General features: G+C 35.1%; 1 protein-coding gene across 1 annotated transcript; it reads left to right on the plus strand.

Annotated features, from left to right (window-relative positions):
* Nucleotides 1-20,600: 20,600 nt before the first annotated feature.
* LOC125934333 (centromere protein K-like) lies at nucleotides 20,601-22,255 on the plus strand. Its single transcript, XM_049647651.1, has one exon. The coding sequence runs from the start codon at nucleotides 20,724-20,726 to the stop codon at nucleotides 21,174-21,176; it is 453 nt and encodes a 150-aa protein (XP_049503608.1). The 5' UTR covers nucleotides 20,601-20,723; the 3' UTR covers nucleotides 21,177-22,255.
* The last annotated feature ends 281 nt before the right edge of the window (nucleotides 22,256-22,536 follow it).

Here is a 22,536-nt window from a genome sequence, read left to right on the forward strand (position 1 = left end):
TTTTTTTTTAAATATAAGATAGACAAAACAAAAATAAGCAAACCAAAGAGTCATTTGCATTTAAATGGTAATAACTATAGAGTTGTAAATGCAGCTGGTAAATACAAAGAGAGTCAAATTAAACCAGGACAATTTTTACGCAAGAAAATATTCTTGAACTTGTTCTATGTAGGTGAGCCTCGGGAATTGCTGGATGTTGGGTGCATTTCTTCGTGGTATGGAACCCTGCAAAAACCTCTCCTAAGCAAGAAATTAAGATTCTTGATAATGGAGTGCATCGGTCTGGGTCACATTTCCTGAGAAATGTCTGCACACATTTTATCACTGCAGTTGCTATATTGCACAAATTGTTTCTCCAAACTTTGCTACAATTCTATTCAGCAATTTCACTTTGCTCTTCCATTCTACTCCAATCTTTTTCCTCATCAAAACATATTCAAAATGAAATAACTCCCCAGTTCACCTTTTCTGAAGTAAATCTAGTTGTGCCTATGTTGTGCTCATACTTCCTCATGAAATTCATTGTGAGGGGGATGAGGAAATACATAAAGTCTCAAGAGAGTGGTCTTCACAAAGGGCATAACCTGCACACTCGGAAGAAATGAGGAATCCTAGGCTCCAACCCAGACCTTCTCAATCAAAATCTTGACTTTAACAAATTCCTAAATGATTCTAATGCATAGTAAACACTGAATCGTCCAGCCAAAAAATATACAGATGTGAAGTCAGCCCCATCTTCTAGAAAGCTATTGAAGCAAAACCCATGCATAGTAATATAAAAAATGTTCTTTATGTGAATATAGATAGAAACATATTAACCTGAAGGATGATTAGCAATGTGGGGATGGCATATTATCACATTTATATGAAACCAAAAACAGAAAAATATTTACTGAGATAATTGTAAAAAGTATATTTTAACCAGTAAATATAATATCATTAAATAAACAAGTGTAGATATTTCTTATCTAATCACGTGAATGGTTAGCCACAAGGTATTATGTATGTGTCTGTAAATGTACCCAAGTATGTATGTATAGAAAGCTAACTACATATATACTTTTGTAACTATTTAAGAACACATTGCAGATATTGTATCACTTTATCCAAAATACTCCTGTGTCTTAAGAATGGTGGTATTCTTTTACATAACCATTGTACAATTACCAAAATCAGAAAATTTAATATTGTTGCAGTGCAATTATCTAGTCCACAGTCCATATAAAAATTTCACACACTGTTGCAAAATGTGTACTGTAACTATTTTCTCCAATCTAAAATCCCATCCAGGACTATGCATTAAATGTAGTTGTCATGTTTCATTAGTCTGTTGTATGTGGAGCAGTTTCTTAACTTTTTTTTCCTTTTTTAATTTAAATTATAATTATTTAACATACAGTGCAATATTGGTTTCAGGAGTAGAATTCAGTGACTCATCACTTACATACAACACCCACTGATCATCAAAACAAGTGCCCTCCTTAGTACCCATCACCCATCTAGCCCATCTCCCACCCACCTCCTTATGTCAACCCATAGTTTGTTCCCTATCATTAAGAGTCTTTTGTGGTTTGTTTCCCTCTCTTCTCTTTCCCCCCATTCCCGTATGTTCATCTCTTTTGTTTCTTAAATTCCACACGTGAATGAAATCATATGGTATTTGTCCCTCTCTGATTGACTTATTTTGCCTAGCATAATACATTCTAGCCTCATCCACATCATTGCAAGTGGCAATATTTCATTATTTTTTATGGCTAATATTCCATTGTATATGCATACTGTGTGTTCTTTATCGATTCATCAGTTGGTGATCATTTTGGCTCTCTCCATAGTTTGGCCATTGTTGATAATACTATGAACACTGGGGTACATGTACCAGTTCAAATCTGTATTTTTGTGTCCTTTGGGTAAATACCTAATAGCACAATTGTTAGTTGGTAGCACAGTTCTATTTTTAATTCCTTGAGGAACCTCCATACTGTTCTGCAGAGTGGCTGCACCAGTTTGCATTCTCACCAACAGTGCAAGAGGTTTCCCCTTTCCCCTTACTCTTGCCAATATCTGTTTCTTGTTTTGTTAATTTTGCCATTCTAACAGGAGTGGCATTGTGGTTGTGATTTGTAATTCCCTGATGATGAGTGATGTTGAACATCACTTCATGTGTCTGTTAGCCATCTAGATGTGTTCTTTGCAAAAGTGTCCATTCCTGTCTCTGCCCATTACTTAACTGGGTTATTTGGTTTGGGGTGTTGAATTTGAGAAGTTTTTTTTTACAGATTTTGGATACTAACCCTTTATCAGACATGTCATTTGCAAATATCTTCTCCTATTCCATAGGCTGCCTTTTAGGTTTTTTTTTATTGTTTCCTTCGCTGTGCAGTAGCTTTTTATGTTGATGAAGTCCCAATAGTTTGTGTTTGCTTTTGTTTCCCTTGCCTAAAGTGATGTGTCTAGTAAGAAGTTGCTCCAATCGATGTCAAAGAGGTTGCTGCCCATGTTCTCCTCTAGGATTTTGATGGTTCCCTGTGTCACATTTAGATTTTTCATCCATTTTGAACTTATTTTTGTGTATGCTGTAAGAAAGTGATCCAGTTTCATTCTTTTGCATATCGCTGTCCAGTTTTCCTAACACCATTTGTTGAAAAGACTTTTTCCAATTGGGTATTCTTTCTTGCTTTGTTGAAGATAAGTTGACCATACAGTTGTGGACCCATTTCTGGGTTTTCTATTCTGTTCCACTGATCTATGTGTCTGTTTTTGTACCAATACAATATAGCTTGAAATACAAAATTGTAATGCCTCCAGTTTTTTGTTTGTTTGTTTGTTTGTTTTTAGGATTGCTTTGGCTATTTAGGGTGTTTTGTGGTTCCATACAAATTTTAAGATTGTTTGTTCTAGCTCAGTGAAAAAATTCTGGTGGTATTTTGTTAGAGATTGCATTAAATGTGTAGATTGCTTTGGGTAGTATAGACATTCTAACAATGTTTGTTCTTCCAATCCATGAGCATGAAATATTTTTCCATTTCTTTGTGTCATCTTTAACTTTTTCTATAAGTTTTATATTGTTTTTAGAGTATAGATCTTTTCCTCTTTACTTAGGTTTACTGCTGGAATCTTATTGCTTTTGGTGCAATTGCAAATGGAATTTATTCCTCAATTTCTTTTTCTGCTGCTTTGTTATTGATGTATAGAAATGCAACAGATTTCTGCACATTGACTTTATGTCCTTTGAGTTTGCTGAATTCATGTATTAGTTCTAGCAATTTTTGGGTGAAGTCTTTCAGGTTTTCTACATAGAGTATCATGTTGTCTGCAAATAGTAGAAGTTTGATTTCTTCCTTGCCAATTTGGATGCCTTTTATTTCTTTTTATTGTCTGATTGCTGAAGCTAAGATTTCCAGTACTGTGTTAAATAGTAAGTGAGAGTGGACATTCTTGTCTCCTTCCTGATCATAGGAGAAAGGCTCTTAGTTTTTTCACATTAAGGATGATATTAGCTGTGGATCTTCTGTATATGTCCTTTATGATGTTGAGGTATGTTCTATCTGTCCCTACTTTGTTGAGGGTTTTTATCAAGAATGGATGCTGTATTTTGTCAAATGCTTTTTCTGCATCTAGTGAGAGGATCATATGGTTCTTATTCTTATTTTTATTAATGTGGTGTATCACATTGATTGATTTGCAAATACTGAACCAGCCCTGTAGCACAGAAATAAATCCCACTTGATCATGGTGAGTAATTCTTTTAAAGTACTGTTGAATTTGATTTGCTAATATGTGGTTGAGAATTTTTGCATCCATGTTCATCAGGGATATTGGCCTATAATTCTCCTTTTTTAGTGGGGTCTTTGTCTGGTCTTGGAATCAAGGTAATGCTGGTTTCATAGAATGAATTTAGAAGTTGTCTTTCTATTTTTTGGAACAGTTTGAGAAGAATGGTTATTAACTCTTCTTTAAATGTCTGGTAGAATTCCCCTGGAAAGCCATCTGGCCCAAGACTCTTGTTTGTTGGGAGATTTTTGATTCCTGATTCAGTTTCTTTGCTGGATATGGATCTGTTCAAATTTTCTATTTCTTCCCGTTTCGGCTTTGGTAGTTTGCGAGTTTCTAGGAAACTGTCCAATTCTTCCAGATTGCCCAATTTGTTGGCATATAATTTTTCATAGTATTCTCTTATAATTGTTTGTATTTCTGTGCTGTTGGTTGTGATCTTTCCTCTTTCATTCGTGATTCTATTTGGGTCCTTTTTTTTTAGTGTTTATTTTTGAGGGGGAGAGAGAGTGGGGAAAGGCAGAGAGAGAGAGCAAGACAGAGATCCAAAGCAGGCTCAAATTCACGAACTGTGAGATCATGACCTGAGCCGAGTTGGAGGCTTAACTGGATGAGCCACTCAGGCACCCCTCTTTTTTCTTTTTGATGAGTCTGGCTAGAGGATTGTCAATTTTGTTAATTCCTTCATAGAACCAGCTGTTAGTTTCATTGATCTGTTCTACCATTCTTTTGTTTCTATATCATTTATTTCTGTTCTAATCTTTATTATGCCCTTTTGCTGGCTTTAGGTTATATTTGTTGTTCCTTTTCTAGTTCCTTTAGGTGCAAGTTTAGACTGTGTATTTAGGACCTTTCTTGCTCCTTGAGATAGGCCTGAATTGTAATAGACTTTCCTCTTAACACTACCTTTGCTATATCCCAAAGGTTTTCAACTGCTGTGTTTTCATTTGCATCCATGTATTTTTTAAGTTTCTTGATTTCCTGGTTAACCCTTTCATTCTTTACTAGGACGTTCTTTAAACTCCGTGTATTTAAGTGCTTTCGAATTTTTTTCTTGTGGTTGACTTTGAGTTTCATACCAGTGTGATCTGAAATATGCATGGTATAGTCTTGGTGTTTTTGTAGTTGTTGAAAGCTGATTTGTGACCCAGTATGTGATCTATTCTGGAGAATGTTCCATGTGCACTTGATAAGAATGTGCATTCTGCAACTTTAGGATAAAATGTTCTGAATATATATGTTAATCCATCCAGTCCAGTGTGTCACTCAGAGCCATTTTTTTCGTATTGATTTTCTGTCCACTGCTCTAAATGGGGTGTTAAAGTCCTCTACTATTATTGTGTTATTATCAGTAAGTTTCTTTATGCTTGTGATTGACTTATATATTTGGGTGCCTCCAAGTTAGGGGAGACAATTATTTATAATTATAAGATATTATTGATGGATAGACCCCTTAATTATGATATAACGCTCTTCTTTATCTGTTACATTGTTTTAAAATCTAGTTTGTCTGATGTAAGTATGGCTACTCCAGCTTTCTTCTGACATCCATTAACATGATATATGGTCCTCCATCCTCTCACTTTCAATCTGCAGGTATCTCTAGGTCTGAAATGAATCTCTTCTAGGCAGCATATTGATAGGTCTTTTGTTTTTCCATTCTGATACCTATGTCTTTTGATTGGAGCATTTAGTCCATTTATATTCAGTGATTATAGAATGATACAAATTTAGTGCCATTGTGTTACCTGTAGAGTTAATGTTTCTGGTGATGCTTTCTGGTCCTTTCTAGTCTCTGTTGCTTTTGGTCTTTTTTTTTTCCACTCAAAAGTCCCCCTTAAAATTTCTTGGACAGCTGGTTTAGCTGGTCACAAATTCCTTTAGTTTTTGTATGGGAAACTCTTTCTCTCTCCTCCTTTACTGAATGACAGCCTTGCTGGATAATTAATTCTTGGCTGCATATTTTTTTCCATTCAGCATGTTAAATATATCTTGCCACTCCTTTCTGGCCTGCCAAGAGTCTGTGGGAAGATCTGCTGTAAACCTGATCTGTCTTTCCTTTAGGTTAAGGATTTTTTTTCCCTTGTTGCTTTCAGGATTTCTTCCTTGTCTGTGTATTTTCTGGATTTTACCAAGATATGTCTTGGCAATGGCCAGCTTTTGTTGAATTAATGGGAGTTCTCAGTGCTTCTTGGATTTTCATATCTGTGTCCTTCCCCCGATTAGTGAATTTTTCACATATAATTTACTCACATAAACCTTCTTCCCCTTTTTCTTTCTCTTCATCTTCTGGAACTCTTATGATATAAATGTTATCAGATTTTAATAAATCACTGAATTCCATAAGTCTGCCTTCATGATCTCTGACCTTTGTTTCCCTCTCCTTTTCAGCTTAATTATTTTCCATAATTTTATCTTCTGTACTGCTAATTCATTCCTCTGTCTCACCCATCCTCATCTTTATGGCCTCTGTTTGGATTTGCATCTCAGTTATAGCATTTTTAATGTCAACTGACTGGATTTTAGTTTTCTTACCTCGGCAGAAAGGAATTCTCTGTGTCTTCTATACTTTTATTCAATCCCAGCTAGAATCCTTATAATTGTTGTTTTAAATTCTAGTTCAGACATCTTACTTATATCTGCATTGACTAAATCCCTGGCCACAATTTCTTCCTCTTTTCTTTTGAGGTGAACTCTTCCATCCTGTCATTTTGGAGGAAGAAAAAAAAATAATAATAATAGAATGAAATAAAAATTTAAAAAAATTGCAAATCAAATAAAAGAAGCTAGATCCTAGGTGTTTTTGTCTGCTTAAGAGAAACTTTATAGAAAAAAAAAGAAAGAAAGAGAAAAGAGAAAAGAAGAGAGGAAAAAAATTAAAAATAAAATAATTTTTTAAATGTTGCTCTTTATCCAAGAAACAAAAGAAAACAAACAACAACAACAACAAAACTAGAAGCAACAACAAAAAACAAAAGAACAAACAAAAAACCCAAATGAAGCTAGATCCAGTGTCCCCTAGAGCTGAGACTTTGCAGCAGTCTATGGTCAGAAGACCAAGCTTGTGGAAGGGATTTTTGCTGGTCTTGTAGGGGAGCAGCTGGAGGCTGCAGGTGGGTAGGGTTTTGTGTAACTACGCCGTCCTCCACTTGGTGGTGCTGTTTAGCTCACTGAGGTCCATCAGTGCTGGTGGGGTAACGGTGAAAATGGCTTCACCTCACCGTCTAGTCTTCAAAGCAGGAAATTCGCAACCTCACAGATGAGCCATCAGTCACCCCTCCTGTGTCCTCCAATTCTGTCAGCTCCCTACCTTCCCTGTCTATGTCCAAGCTGTACACCTACCAGGCAGTGCCGCTCTCCAGAATTTTATCTCAGGTGTGGTTGTATTTCAAAACTTGACACTTCAGAGATCCCTGTGGTTGGGACCTGCAGTGATCTTCTTGGGGAGGGTCTCACTGTGCTGTGACCAGGGCTGGCTTGTCCCAGGAAATAGTCACACCCCATGCAGCGGTAGCCGCTCAGAGTTTATGGTAAATCACAAAGCACAACCGGTACCCATGTTTACTGCCCGCAGCTGGAATCTTTGTTCCTATACAGGCAGCATAATAGTGTCTTCTGTGTCTTTTGCCTGAGGAGAGGGCATATGCCAAACACACTCCAAGCAGGGGAACAGCTTCTCCCCAAGGGACCCAAGAGATTCTGAGACTGTGCTGCCTACTCCCTGGGCTCCATCCTTTTTCCTCACAAGAGCACCACCAAAGGATGATCTTTAAAACGTCAGACTCTGTGCTCCCATTATAAAAAACTGGCAGTATTCTCCTTCTCCCCTGTCAATGGTTTTGGGGTGTCCCGTGTGCATGTTTTCATTCTTTCTCTCTAGCTGCTTTCGGGGGCAGGGGTGGGTGCTTTCTTGTGTAAGTCTGACACTCTGCTCTCCCCTTCTGTTTTTCTCCTCTCTGGAAACAGCTCCCTCCCCTCTGCAGCACCAGCTCTTCTCTCCCCCCATTCATCTCTTCACATCACTTACCTGCCCATTCTCTCCCTCAAATTATGCAGATTGTTCTGTTAATTCTCAGATGGGTTGATTTCCTAGGTATTCAAAATGGTTTGATGTTGATCTAGGTGTGTTCCAGGCACAAGACAAATCCAAGGTCCCCTTGCTACTCCACCATTTTAACTCCTGTATCTCTTAACATTTTTTAATGACCTTAATATTTTTTAAAAGTACAAACTAATATTTTTATTAAGCGTCCCTCAACTTTGATGTGAGTGATATTGCCCCTTGTTGAGACTGAGATTATGCACTTTGGCAGGAAAACGGAGAAGTAATGTTGCACCCTCATCGGTACATATTACCAGGAGACATGTAGGTTTGTTGGTTTGTCCTAAGATTGGTGGTTCCCCCATCTACCCACCGTAAAGTTATTGGGTTTTTTTTTATTCAATTAATATGTAATTGGTGGGAGATACTTTACAATTATATATACAACTTCTTTATCATTAAATATTCACCCACCGTCACAGCATCAAAATTATTCTTACTTGAAGTAATGATTGTACTCTCAGTTGCCACTTGGTGAATTTTATATATTTGACAAGATGTGGCTTTGTTTCAGGAAAGTTTTATTATTGCACTTTATTTCTACATTGCTTATTTTTCCCAGGTGGAAAGAATACTAGTGGACTGGTTTTGTCACCAGCAACACCACCATTATTATATGTCAGCACATGAGATCAACTTTTGTAATGTGATGGCTGATTTTCACTTTTTCAACCTCTACCATCTAATTATTCTGTAACTTTGGGGAAGTAACTTGCTCTCTAAGCTTCAGTTTCTTCACTTCAAATTGGAAATTATGTTAACTCTGCAGAGTTTATGTGATACAATAGTTTATGTAAAATATTTAGCATTAAAGCTGGCAGAATAAAAAGAATCTGGGGAACAGTTTTTGCTTAAAATAAAAAGGACTAATTTTCTTATATTAGAAGAGTTCTTACAAATCAGTAAGAAAAAAACTTAAAGCAAAAAGGACAAATTATGCAAATGGACAATTTACAGAAAAAGAAATGTGCATGGCTGGCCAACATGTTAAAAGGATACAAATTTACCCACACTTGCAGTGATATTCATTACAGTAACAAAGTATATTTTCACCCATCAGATTGGAAAAAGTTTTAAAGTTCCATAACACACCCTGCCAGTGAGAATAGGAGGAAATCGCCACTCTCAAAATCTGTAGGAGTGGATTTGCCAAGAGCTATTAAATTACAGACTCAAATAACCTTTGATTCAGCAACAACACTTGTAAGAATGGTGAGACATCCACACATGTCAGCGAAAATCAGGGTACTTTAAAAATTCAGATGTTCACTACATAATGTGTATTATAGGAAAAGACCAAAAATTCTATAAATACCCATCTATGGGGAAATGTTTAGATAAATCTTGGTATATGCATACCATGGAGTACAATATAGCCATCCAAAAGGAGGGAAAAGGGACACTAGTCCTATCACACACTGCAGGGCTAATCAGTACACAGATGTTGAAAGGCAATTCAGCAGTATCTGTCATAATTGCAAATGTTGACCTAAATGTCCCCAGAGGAGTGAGCCCATAAAACAATCCAAAGCTAGGCACTCAGAAAGAAAGAGCTCTAAGGCACACCTCAGAGTGAAAAGCAAGTAACCAAATGCATATGTATGTATTTATATTTAACTGTAACAAATTATGTGTGTGTGTGTGTATTTAATATATAAATGTGAAAAGAAAGGTCTGAAAGGATGTATGCCAAAGTGATGTCTCTATAGACCACTCAGGAGACAGAGGATTGGGCTTGGGGGGAGGGCAAAAAAATGGACCTAATGTTCTCCATAGGATTTCATTTTGTGGGAAAAAAATACTTTTTCCCATTGCTGATTTTGCACTTCAAAATTAATTTTCCAGAGGCACCTGGGAGGCTCAGATGGTTTCACACTGTCATGATTTCACAGTCCGTGAGTTTGAGCCCCATGTCAGGCTCTGCGCTGACAGCACGGAGCCTGCTTGGGATTATCTCTCTCTCCCTCTCTCTCTGCCCCTCTCCTGCTTGCATGCTCTCTCTCTCTCTCTAAAAATAAATAAACAAATTTTAAAAATTAATTTTCTAAAAATTATACTCAGAAAAAATGAAAATACATCTTTAAGTGGTATGGTAGTGTGCATGCCCAAATGCTCTGCATATAACCTCAGTTGTAGAGAGACAAGACAGAATGAAGGGAGAGGCTCTGAACACATAAATGTGGGTATAGACTAAACATTGTCTGCAAGGACACAGGAAGTCTTCAAAGATGGGGATGGGAATGAGATGCTGGCATAAGACAGAGGTTTATGTGAAGTGATAGGTGTTTTAAATAACCTTATTGGACTCATTTCACAATATATACGTATACCAAATCATTATGTTGTACACCTTAAATTTATACAATGTTTTATTTCAATTATACCTCAGTAAAGCTGCAAGAAAAATAAATAAATTTGGCATTAAGCATAGTACCTCCCAGGTAGAAAGCATAATGAATGATAGTAATGTGTATCCCAGAAGATTCACCAATGGTTCTTAACATGGGAAGATAAGGGAAAGAAGCAGATTCTATAAGATAATTAGAGCCCTGTACTTAAATAAATCTGTGTGTGTATGAGGAAAGATTATGAATTTTGGCCATTGTAATAGCAAAACCAAATACATTTTATGAAACTCATGTACACATGGAAAGCTCCCAACATTACTCAGTGACATCAGCACATAGTGGCTTTGTGACATTAGTCAACATACCTATCCTTCCCAGGCATCAGTTGGGTCATGAAAAGGATACATGTAAAATGATTAGCATGCATTTGCCATGTTGCTCCTGCATAACAAATACTATTGCCACTAATAACTGTAATGCATTTAAAGATTCTTTTCATAAATGCCATCTCCTTAACAACAAATTTCAAGGAAAGATACTTTTTGTGTTTTGTTCTCCAGTGTGATTTTTATCTCATCTTGAGGTTGGCACTTTTTTCCATTAAAGTCTATGTAATTTCATAGTGAAAAATGAACAGTGTTTTAGGCCTATGCTTTTGCTGCTAACTTCTACTTTTTGGTAACATGTTTATTTCATTTTTTGCAAACTGTTTCCAAAGATGTCATTTTCCTTAGCCTACAAAGCTACCAACATTTCATATATATCTAGAATCACTTCTGATGTTTTTACTTAACTCAAACTGCATGTTGTTATCAATAATGATATTAATCCTACAAATGACAGCTTCTTGCATTGATAGAAAGCCTGCTATCAATCAGTACAAGACTTTTCCGTATTTGAAGCAATTCTGGGACATAAGCAAGTATTTTAATAGCTGTTTCCTTCTTTCTTGTAGCACAGAGACAAGGTTATTGCTGACATGGAATTGAAAACTGATGAAGCAAATGTAAAGCTTAAAATTAATGGAAATATTTCAAACCATTTCCTGGGGAAATGGTCTAAATCCAACTAAGAAAATTACACACTACCATTGTAAAATAAAGTAGTCACTGTGCAAAACAATTAAAGGAAGGAAGGAAAGAAGGAAGGAAGGAAGGAAGGAAGGAAGGAAGGAAGCCATTTAAAAGCAAAGATTTTTTGTGTTCATGCAGGAAATTAAATACTGTGCTTTCCATTGTCCTCATGCACTAAAATATCTGATTTTCTACTTGAAATGTATGGAATGTCAAACCTTTAGATAAACTGAACATATAATAATTTATTAGTATTTTATTACTTTGTGTTTTCTAAGAATTGTTATCACTACTCAGTTTGGTCTGGACACAAACAATAATATGAAAGATATTTAAGTATGTTATGATCACGTGGTACTGAACTAGAAATGCCATGTTCTCTTCAGCAAATTTATTCTGGAATATATGTTCATGAGTTCATTTTGATCATGTATCTATGGATCAGAGAACACACCATTTCTGTCTAAACTTGGCTTACCGTAAATCTCTCTAATAAAGAAATCATGTACACACACAACACTCACATGTTGTTTTCTAACATGGTAACTGTTCTTCCTAATATCAGTGATTACAAATTATTACATTTTCTCTTGTGTTAACTTAAGTACTGACTATAATCCTCATTAAAATATAAATTCTAAAATGTAAACATCATGTCTACTATATTCACCAGTGCTTTCTACCACGTAGCACGGTGTCCTGGCATTTGCTAAAATACAATAGAAATTTTTGCAAAAAATATTGTAGACTAATCTTGTATACTATGCAGAAGCAGCTTCAGTGTCTTAGCTCATAGGTCTAATCCATGACATTATGTAGGTCATATATTGCTCTATTTTTTAATAACCATGAATTTGGGGGGGGAGGGAAGAAAAAAAGTGCTTTTTTTTTAAACATACATAGTGTTGCACTTTCATTGTCATGCCTGCCGTCACTTTTGTTACTGGACAAAACGGGTGCAGGTTAAAATAAAACACAATGTAGGGGCGCCTGGGTGGCGCAGTCGGTTAAGCGTCCGACTTCAGCCAGGTCACGATCTCGCGGTCCGTGAGTTCGAGCCCCGCGTCAGGCTCTGGGCTGATGGCTCGGAGCCTGGAGCCTGTTTCCGATTCTGTGTCTCCCTCTCTCTCTGCCCCTCCCCCGTTCATGCTCTGTCGCTCTCTGTCCCAAAAATAAATAAAAAATGTTGAAAAAAAAATTTAAAATAAAACACAATGTAATTATAATAAGGTCTAGCATATCCATAACTGAATCACCCATGACTTCTCAGCTACACCTCCATGATTTTAGATCTTGACAGTATTCAAGTGAGTTAAAACCATTTCAGTGACTCATTAAAGCATCCCTTTCTTCATTGAATCATTCATTCATTCATTCTTTCTTGGCTGAATCAATGGTGAGAGAGGATCTTCCTAGTAGGCAGTGTGTACTATTCTCTGGTTCTTTAATATCTAGTTGGTTATGACACTTGCTAGTGCTCCTGAATGCCTGTACCAACAGCTATCTGCACACAAACTCGTGAATTACTTTTAACCCATCTCCATTTCATTTGTTTCAAATGTCCTTGTACTCCACCAGTGTCCTTCATTTTATGTATTTATTTTTCATGCTTCTGCTCCTTTTCTTCACCATATGATTAGGGGAAAAATGGACAATTCATCATTGCTTGAAATAGAACTTCCCTAGCCACCTGCTTCTGGTAGTTGCCACTCAACCATGTATTCCACAGAGCAAGAGCTGCCCAACTCTATCATTAACCTGCTCCTTCAAGAAAGCTGAGCTGGCTGAGGTCACAGTGCTACCCTGCAGGTGTGTGCTCATAGTAGACTTAAGTCTGAGCAGTAAGTCAAAGACTTACATTCAGACTGCATTTTAGCATAGATCTTAAAAAAAAGAGAGTTGACTAATAAGTAATTTTCTACACTTCAAAATTATATTAGAAATTCAATAATCAGTACTCAATATTTCATGTTAACGTGTTTATGCATCTAAATCTTGATGGAATAAACACAGGAACCTGAACTATTGTTGGAAAAATGCAGTTCGATAAACAAAGAAGATCATGATCTCTTATAGTTTTTAAAGGAAAATTATCAGTAATAGGAGAGAGCTGGTACCTCAAAAAAAGGATAAATGGATTGAATTTTATAACAGGAAGGGGTGGGAATGTTGTAATTTAGGTTAAAATAACAAACATCAATATAAACTCATTTAAAAATTCATTATCTGTCTCTAAAGAGGGCTGAAAGCTCCTGGCATTGGCCTTCCTACCACCAGTGAACATACCATTCTCCCACAGCACCCAAATCCAGGCCTCTACTACTGTCTTCAAGTTTTAATCACCAAAGGTAACAAATGTAGATAGCATGCAGCAACATTAAAATGTGCTATTAAGAATTATACATATATCACTTTTTAAAATAAAATAAAAACTTTAGAATACATGGGATCATTTATAATCTAGGGCAAAAAACAGAGACAACCATTAGGTATAAGGAAATGAAAAAAAAAAAAGAAAATACCAACCCATTAAAATTTATTTTTTTCAAAACAAAGAACTCATATTTTAGAAATAAATGACTGTACAAATTCCTCACTGAATGTCCCAAAGATTTTGTAAATTATAATTTTATAGAACTGAGATATCATGTTTGACAATTTCAACAACCCAAAAATATGAGTCAAATGATGGAGGGCATCTGCCTAAATGCTAAATCTTAAATACTATGCTTTCACCTAAGTAATAAAATCCAACTTGTGAACACTTTTTTTCTTTTTCTTTATGAATCTATATAAGATAATGGTTAACTAAACTCATCATGGTAACCATTTCACAATATATATAAATCATTATGCTGTACACCTTCAACTTATATGGTGCAGTATCTCAACTATATCTCAAACTACAGAAAAAATCCTGGTTTTGAAGTAGATGTCCAGAATAAACAGTATTTTCAAACAACCTGGAGCTTCATAGATCTGAGCCCTGCCTACACAATATTTAATCTCCACTTGGTTTGGTGCACTCATCGCAAGATCCATTGCCCAAAGTTGCTGCTACAACATGGATCAACTTTTGGTGAGATTTATAGTTTCCAGCTAGAAATCCAGCTCCTCCCTTGGCTAAAGCACCAACAAGCAGGACATGCTTTCCATACTCCAGGACTTTTTTCAGTTTTTTCCCAACTTAGACTTAAGCCCCTACCTACACACACATACACACACACACACACACGTAAACTCAGTGAAATGGGATGAAGCCCAGGATGACTGGTGGGAGTGGGAACTGTGGCAAATTCCCTGAGTCCACACTAGGGAGTAGGCTGAACAGGTGACTAAGTATGACAATCTCCTATCTTGATGGCTCATTTCTGTCTCCACAGTTTTATTTATCTGCCTTACATAAGTTACTCAATCATGTATTTTAGAAACTTACTGCAGAACACAATAGGTTTATTATATGGCTTGTACATCAAGTCAAGTAGTTAACAATTCTCTCATGTTACCTTCTAACTTTCAATTATTTCTCTAACATTTCACTAAAAATTTTAACAATTATACTTTGTGATAAAATTAAACACCTTATACTAAAGGAAACAAGGGGGAAGTATTCTATCATTCACTTATGAAACAATAGGGAAATAGCAATTAGGGTATGATTTATCACAAATTGGAATTTCAGATAAAGAATTTTTTAATATAAGAATGTCCCAAATGTTGTATGGAACACACTAAAATCACTGTTCGTCTGAAATTCAAATTTGACTAGATGTCCTGTATTTTACCTGGCAACTCTCAGTTAGTGTGAAGATTAGAATGAATCTGACATGACTATATTATATAGGAATATTACATGTATACTGAGGAATACAGGAAAACTAATCCACACATCCAAAAATGCATTTTCCTAAGCAGAAATAGGAACTCTCTGCATTTGTACACTGACATTTGAAAGTTTGATGTTTTGGCTGCTTAAGCATTAAAAGTGACTTGAGAAAATATCACTGGAGGATTATTATCACTACAAGATCTGTTTATAGTGAAGATTCATTAAGAGAGAATGGTAGCCTATTTTGTTGCTGAAATTTATGATGATTATACTTTTAGGTTACTAATAAAAGTTAAAAAGTGGGGAAGAGGAAGATACTTAAAGGTAGATTAAAAAACATGTAGCAAAGAAAAAGCCCATCAATTTTTGTGGTTTAAGGTGATTATCATTGTGCCTTTCTCAGTGCCAAAAGGTTTTAAGAACACCCCAAACCAAAAATCTGAGGGGCATTCTACCTACTGAATATAACTTTTACCATAACTCTTACTCAAAAAAAGCAATTAGCTTTTTTGAGACATTTCTTGAGGCCATGTATGCTCCTGAATATCAGGTCTCCTTCATTTTCAAAACTCATACTGTCCAGCACTCTGCCCCCACAGCACTTTGCTCATTGCATCATGTCAGTAAATAATCAAATTATTAAATTCAAATTAATTATACTAAACCCCAACTCAAAGCATACCAGGTGATGTGTTTCACAAGGGGAAAGAGTACTTGGTGTAATTTTGATGACAGATAAGCAGAAGAACCAAACCATAGGTCACAGATGTTACTGTACATTCTTGGAATTCAGTAAACTACAGAATGGAAAACCATCCATGTGCCTATCACATGTGTTTGCTATGAATTTTTTTAAGAAATAGAAAATGCCAAAGAAAGGCATCAATAATCTTTGATAATAGCAGTCTATATTTTCATGATGTGGCTTAAAAAGAGTCAAGATTTAGAATAAACATGAGGCCATTTAATACACCCCTTACAAATGAATTCCTCCAACAGTAAAAAATTAGCTTTCTATGTTATCAACACTTAGATAAAGAGAGACCATCTTCCCAATGGGGAGAAAAAAAGCTGCTTTTTAAAACCAGGTATTTCATTTAAAATATAGCATTTCACACTTTTATAAGGAAGTTTCTCTTTTAGATATCTTTTTTTCTACTGACTAAAATAGCAAAATATATTGCTAGAATATAGGCAAATAAGAAAAATATCTATTTTTCACATGTCTTATTTTTGGCAGTAATAATGGATTATTCTCACAATAGCTCTGATTATTAAATTGTTCAAATTTATGAGTTGAGAAAGTCTCTTGAAAGAACACTTATCAGGACAAAATGTTCATGTGAACTGTTATGTTTGGATTTTTGATATGCCTATAATGTGAATTAATTATTTTTATAAAAGGTAAAGTGCTGTCCAAGACTCTATTATGCTTAATTCAGTGAGGACTTTACATTTCAGCTTGACAAGACAGATAAACATTTTAAAGTTCAGGACCTTCACATGATATCCTTTGGGAGCAAAAGGAAATGCCAAATCTTCAGAACACATTTTTTTCTAGTATGTGCAGAGGTATCAAAAGCAAGGACCACAGTGTAAATCCTGCCTGCACTCAACCCCCTAAGTATGTGAATACAAGCAAGGTTGGGGCCTTGGTAAACCAGCAGGCATGACGGAAATCACAAGAACAGCAAGGCATGCTAAATGACAATTCATACTTAATTAATCACAAAAATTAAAGTGGTTTATTTGGCTTTTCACACATTTGAATGCCATGTGTAAATCTGACACTTCAATGAGCACAAATGAACACAGAAATTCTATAGCAAAATATCACTGATAAGAGTCTTCTATCCCTCAAGTGCAGTGGGACAGAAAAAGGTAGTCGTTTTCTATTACTGTCATAACAAATTTAGTGGCCGAAGCAAGGCAAAATTATTTTATAGTTCTGTCGGTCAAAAATCCAACATGGGTCTCGTGGAGCAACATCAAGGTCTTTGGCAGAGCTGTGCTCCCTTCTAGAGGACCTAGGGGAGGATCCATTTCCTGTTCATTTGGGTCATAGACTCTAGCCCTTTGAAGTTATAGGACTGAGATCCCTATTTCCTTGCTAGGTATTAGCCGAGGGCCTTCCCAGCTTTAAACTGCCCAAATCTCTTGGTTTATGCTTCTCTTTTACATTTTCAAAGCTAGTAACAGCAGATCAAGTCTCTCTCCTGCTTGAAATTTCTTCTCCTTTCCCATCTCTATAACATCTATGTCAGCAAAGGTGCTCTCTTCTTTAAGGATTTGAGTGATTAAACTGGAACCACCTATATAATTCAGGATAATTTCCCCATCTGTGGGTTAGTACCCTTAGTCACATCTGCAAAGTCCCTTTTGTCATGTAAGGTAACATTCCCAAGTTCTGGGGTTTAGAACATAGACGCCTTGATGGGGGAGGGCATTATTCTACCTCCCCCAGCCATCATACAAATAAACATTTTGAGATGTCTAATAATTTATATATAGTTCTATAAAATAAACAACAATCATGTTCACAGAGTCAGCAAGTATTATATGTGTATCCTATGTAGGTAGATTTTAGATTCCTATGAAAAGGGTTGAAGAGGTGATGGGGATTAAGGAGGGCACGTGTGACAATCACCAGGTGTTGTATGAAAATGCTGAATCACTGAATTCTACACCTGATGCTAATATTAAACTGTATGTTAACTAACTGGAATTTAAATAAAAATGTGGGAGAAAAAGTCAATAAATTTGCACATACAATGATACCTATGGTGTTGATTAAAGGGCAAAAATGTATTTTTGAGATTTCTGAGTAAGGCAAATTGTAAAAGGTGGTCTTAATAAAACATTCTAAAAGAAATTGTATAAACAGTCTCTAGTAGAGACCTTTAGGAATATTCACAGTGGCATTCGGGAAAGTCTGGTGAACATGAGTATATTATTCAGTAAAACATCATTTCTGATTAGCTAAGCCTTCTTTTAGCATTTTCACCACATGCTCATTGGGTTTTTCCCCTGCAACACTTGGACTGACACTTAATTGTTGTTATACAGGAAGACAAGGTCATCCTTGTCAACTAAGTTGTAAATGTAGAGGGCATGAATTATGCCATATATGTATTTTGCATACCTCCTTCAGTCTCCCAATTGCAGCCTTACACAATGATTACTATGTGCTATGCAATAAATGTGGTTTTTTTTGCTTCATCCAGTACTGAGATGCATGCATCCATTCAATTTTTGTCATATATTATCCTGCCTATTGTGCACTGGGAACATTTTTATTTTGGAAGTTATTTAGAAATGATCCCCCTAGGAGTGAAACTACTACATGTCCTTAGCACACATGGATCACTCACACCGTTACCTAAGTTTGAAAGTTGAGAACATTAGGGTCAATTACATGTTTACACATGTCTGGTGAATATAATTACCATGTCCGAAGCACTTATTTTTAATACACCTTGGCATCTAGTAGAGATTAGGTGTGAAATTCAAATAACATGTTAGCTTTCTTATTTATATATTTTACGTGAAACTGTTATGAGCAGGGTATGAGTGTGAACAAATTTGACTATTTAATCATCTTCTTACTGGGGAAATTTGGCTCAAAAGTTTGACATCCCTTGGAAAGACAGCTTTAACATATACTATTTTGTTTATATTTGTGGTCTTCTTTACTTCCTGCTTGGAATGGATCTGCTAAATGTCTTGTCTGAAAAAGTAAAATATAAAATGTCTTCTTGTTTAAAGAGGTAACAAGACTAGAAAGCCATGAAGGTTATTCACACTTGCCAAGCTGATAAATTGGACTGAAGGGAAAACAGATCCTAAGTATAAGAATCAATTCATGTTTCCTACTAAGACATTTGCCATAATTATAATGTCATTCTTGATAGATTGACTCTTTTAATTCTCATCTATAACCTATCTAGTGTTTTCCCCAAAGAAAACAAAACTGTTCATTGAACTGTACATTTTGTTTTTGAAAATTAGTCATATCACAGATTTGGACATCTATTTTATACATGTAAATATGTTATTTAAGGAATATATTGTAGCAATTAGACTTTTATATTCACCAACAATTTGTATAATATTTTAAATATTTTATAATAAATGCATACTCATATTTGCCTACTACTGTTTTATAAATCAAAAAGGGAGCTATTTTCTTTCAATAATTAATGCCAAGTAGTACATAATTAACATTTGTGATGGTATCTAATTATTAAGAATCTTGGTATAATCAAAATATTACATTTGTTAATATCAAATGTACTTGTATCAAATATCAGAAAAGTACTTCTATTCATAGAATCTTTTCCATCACGCACAGTTTTTTAAAAAGTCAGTTTCACTTAATAATGTTTTATTGAAGCCATGAACATTATTTTCAGGGAAAGGGAAAATAACTGGCAGTATTATAGTCAGGATAAAAATTTTCTCTTTCAAGGGAAATTAGAACTTTGGAAAACTTGAATCTGCCAGCCTGAGCTGGAGTTTCCCAATGTTCAGGACTTTCCTGATGAGATTTGGTGGTAGTCAAAATAGTTTTGACCTTGTGAACTTCTTGAAAGTGTGTTAGGTCCCATATGGGGCCATGGACCATATATTGAGGACTGTTGGTGTTGTAAAGACTGATTTTAAATGTGCACATTTGTGTGTGTGTGTGTGTTTATTTAGTTTTGTGACCTACAAATAAAAGTATATATTTTTTCTAATGTTCAAGAAGCATTTACTAAAATTATTTCCATAGTGGCATATAAAGAAAATCTCAGTAAACACCTAAAGACAAATATAATACAAGACAATACCTGTTCACTGGGAAACAATTAAGGTCTTTTTTCAAAACAAATAAAATCAACCTCAAGTAATTCAAAACAGTGAAAATGTTTTAAGAGTACTAAATAACATATAAATTAACTCTAACTGAATTGAATATATACTATTTAGAAATTAAAGGGACACCTGGGTGGTTTAGTTGGTTAAGCGTCCAACTTTGGCTCAGGTCATGACCTCACAATTTGTGAGTTCGAGCCCCATGTCAGGCTCTGTGCTGACAGCTCAGAGCCTGGAGTCTGCTTCAGATTCTGTGTCTCCCTCTCTCTCTGACTCTCGCCCACTCACACCCTGTCTCTGTCTCTCTCGGGAATAAATAAACATTAAAAACAATTTTTTACAGAAATTAAAGACTATATAGATGTATATATATGTGTATTTACTTAACATGATATTTAATAAAATATATATTTAATATATGATTTCTTATGTTATCTTTAATATATGTTATCTTTATATATGCTATTTCACAAAGGTATACACAGAATTAAACTTAAAGTTTTACTGTTTTAATCAACAAATAGGAATTATTGCATTGAACATTTCACTTAAACCCTAAACAAGATAAAAAACAAAACAAGTACCATTTTTAACAGTAATTAAACTAGTAGTGTTTAGGAGGTGGCCTGCAGTCCGTGGCTGTGTGGTGGTTAAGAGGTAAGGAAACCGAGGCAGAGACAGTTTAAGTGCCTTGCCCAACGTCACACAGCTTTTTTTCTTATAAGGCTAAAAATATCACAAGGCACATGTCAGTGAATCAGCAAGATCTAGACCCAGATAGTAGTACAGATATGGAAGATGTTACAAATGCTGAAGAAGAACTTATTAAGGAATGTGACGAAATGTGGAAAGACATGGAAGAATGTCAGAAAAAATTATCACTTGTTGGAACTGAGACACTCACTGATTCAAATGCTCAGCTGTCATTATTAATTATGCAAGTGAAATGTTTGACTGCTGAACTCAGTCAATGGCAGAAAGAAAATCCTGAAATAGTTCCTCTGAATGAAGAAGTTCTAGTAACATTAGGAGAAGAAGAGTTCCAAAAATTGAGACATGATCTTGAATTGGTACTCTCTACTCTTCAGTCAAAGAATGAAAAGTTAAAGGAAGACTTGGAAAGGGAGCAACAGTGGTTGGAGGAACAACAACAGATATTGGAATCTCTTAATGTACTGCACAGTGAATTGAAAAATTAGGTTGTGACAATTTCTGAATCAAGAATCTTAGATGAGCTGAACACTAAAACGCATGATATAAAAGAATATAAGGAAAAGCTCTTGATTACCTTGGATGAATTTCTGGAAGATCATTTTCCTCTGCCTGATAGAAATGTTAAAAAGAAAAAGAAAAAGACAAACATTCAAGAATCAACTGCACAGCTGATAACACTGCATGAAATGTTAGAGATTCTTTTAAATAGATTATTTGATGTTCCACATGATCCATATGTCAAAATTAGTGATTCTTTTTGGCCACCATATATTGAGCTGCTCCTGCGTAATGGAATTGCCTTGAGACATCCAGAAGATCCAACCCAAATAAGATTAGAAGCCTTCCATCAGTAAAAGGATGGTCTCTTTTTTCACACAGTACTTAATGAATCTTGTCATTCGAGGATAATGGAAACACTGAGGATTACTTGGACAAAGAACATTATTTGCAAATCAAAGCACATAGTCCCTCTTCCTTTCATCCATAAAATGACACATGCCACCTACAATTTATAAATGGTCCTTTCACATTCAATTAGTACCTTGGTGTTTTCAACTCGATGGAAAAGAATGCAAGTAAAAAACATTCTAGACTTAATCATAATAAACTTTTGATGTATCTTACTTCTGCAGTATTCTTTGTTAATTTATGATACTGTTACTGTAATGTTTTCCTTTTGAATTTGTGACAGTTTATTTTATGTATTTTGAGTTCCATTTGGTGCTTATATCTCTAAATTTAGCAATTATAATGGAAAGGCCATTTAATTTGTAGATGGCTTTAAAATTGACAATATCTGATATAGAAGGAATCGTAATTTAAAAGCATGTAGTAAATCTGTTCCATGTGTACTGCCTTATTTCTAGATTTAAAAATTGGAACAGAAACTAATGGATAAGTGTAGCATGAAAACTATATCTTAATGTGTATTATATAACAAGTGATATAGATTAAACCATGCTGTTTCTGTTTATTATTGCTAACAAAATTGTGTTCATAAAATTTTGTTAATTCTCCATGACCTTTCTGTAAATAAAACTCTTTGGTCTAAAAAAAAAAAATTAAAAAAAAAATAAACTAGTAGTGTTTATATTAAGATGAAAAGAATGCCAAACACTGGTAAGCTTAACAAAACAACTTATTCTGTTATATATTATTCAAATATTATGTCCTTGTAATATTATATTTGATGAAGTTTCTAATTATTGTTTAATTATGCCACAAAAAATTTGATAATTTTGGAAGAGACACTGATGTCTATTGTGATAATAATAAAAGACAAATTATTGACATTACCAACAAAATGAGAGATCATAAAAAATTCAAGAATGTTTCTCAATTTCA

Source organism: Panthera uncia (genome assembly GCF_023721935.1).
Source record: "Panthera uncia isolate 11264 chromosome A1 unlocalized genomic scaffold, Puncia_PCG_1.0 HiC_scaffold_17, whole genome shotgun sequence".
In the NCBI taxonomy this organism is placed as follows: domain Eukaryota; kingdom Metazoa; phylum Chordata; class Mammalia; order Carnivora; family Felidae; genus Panthera; species Panthera uncia.

Excerpts from the sequence above, each read along its gene's own strand:
- LOC125934333 (XM_049647651.1), top strand. The coding sequence starts at position 20,724 with ATGTCAGTGAATCAGCAAGATCTAGACCCAGATAGTAGTACAGATATG.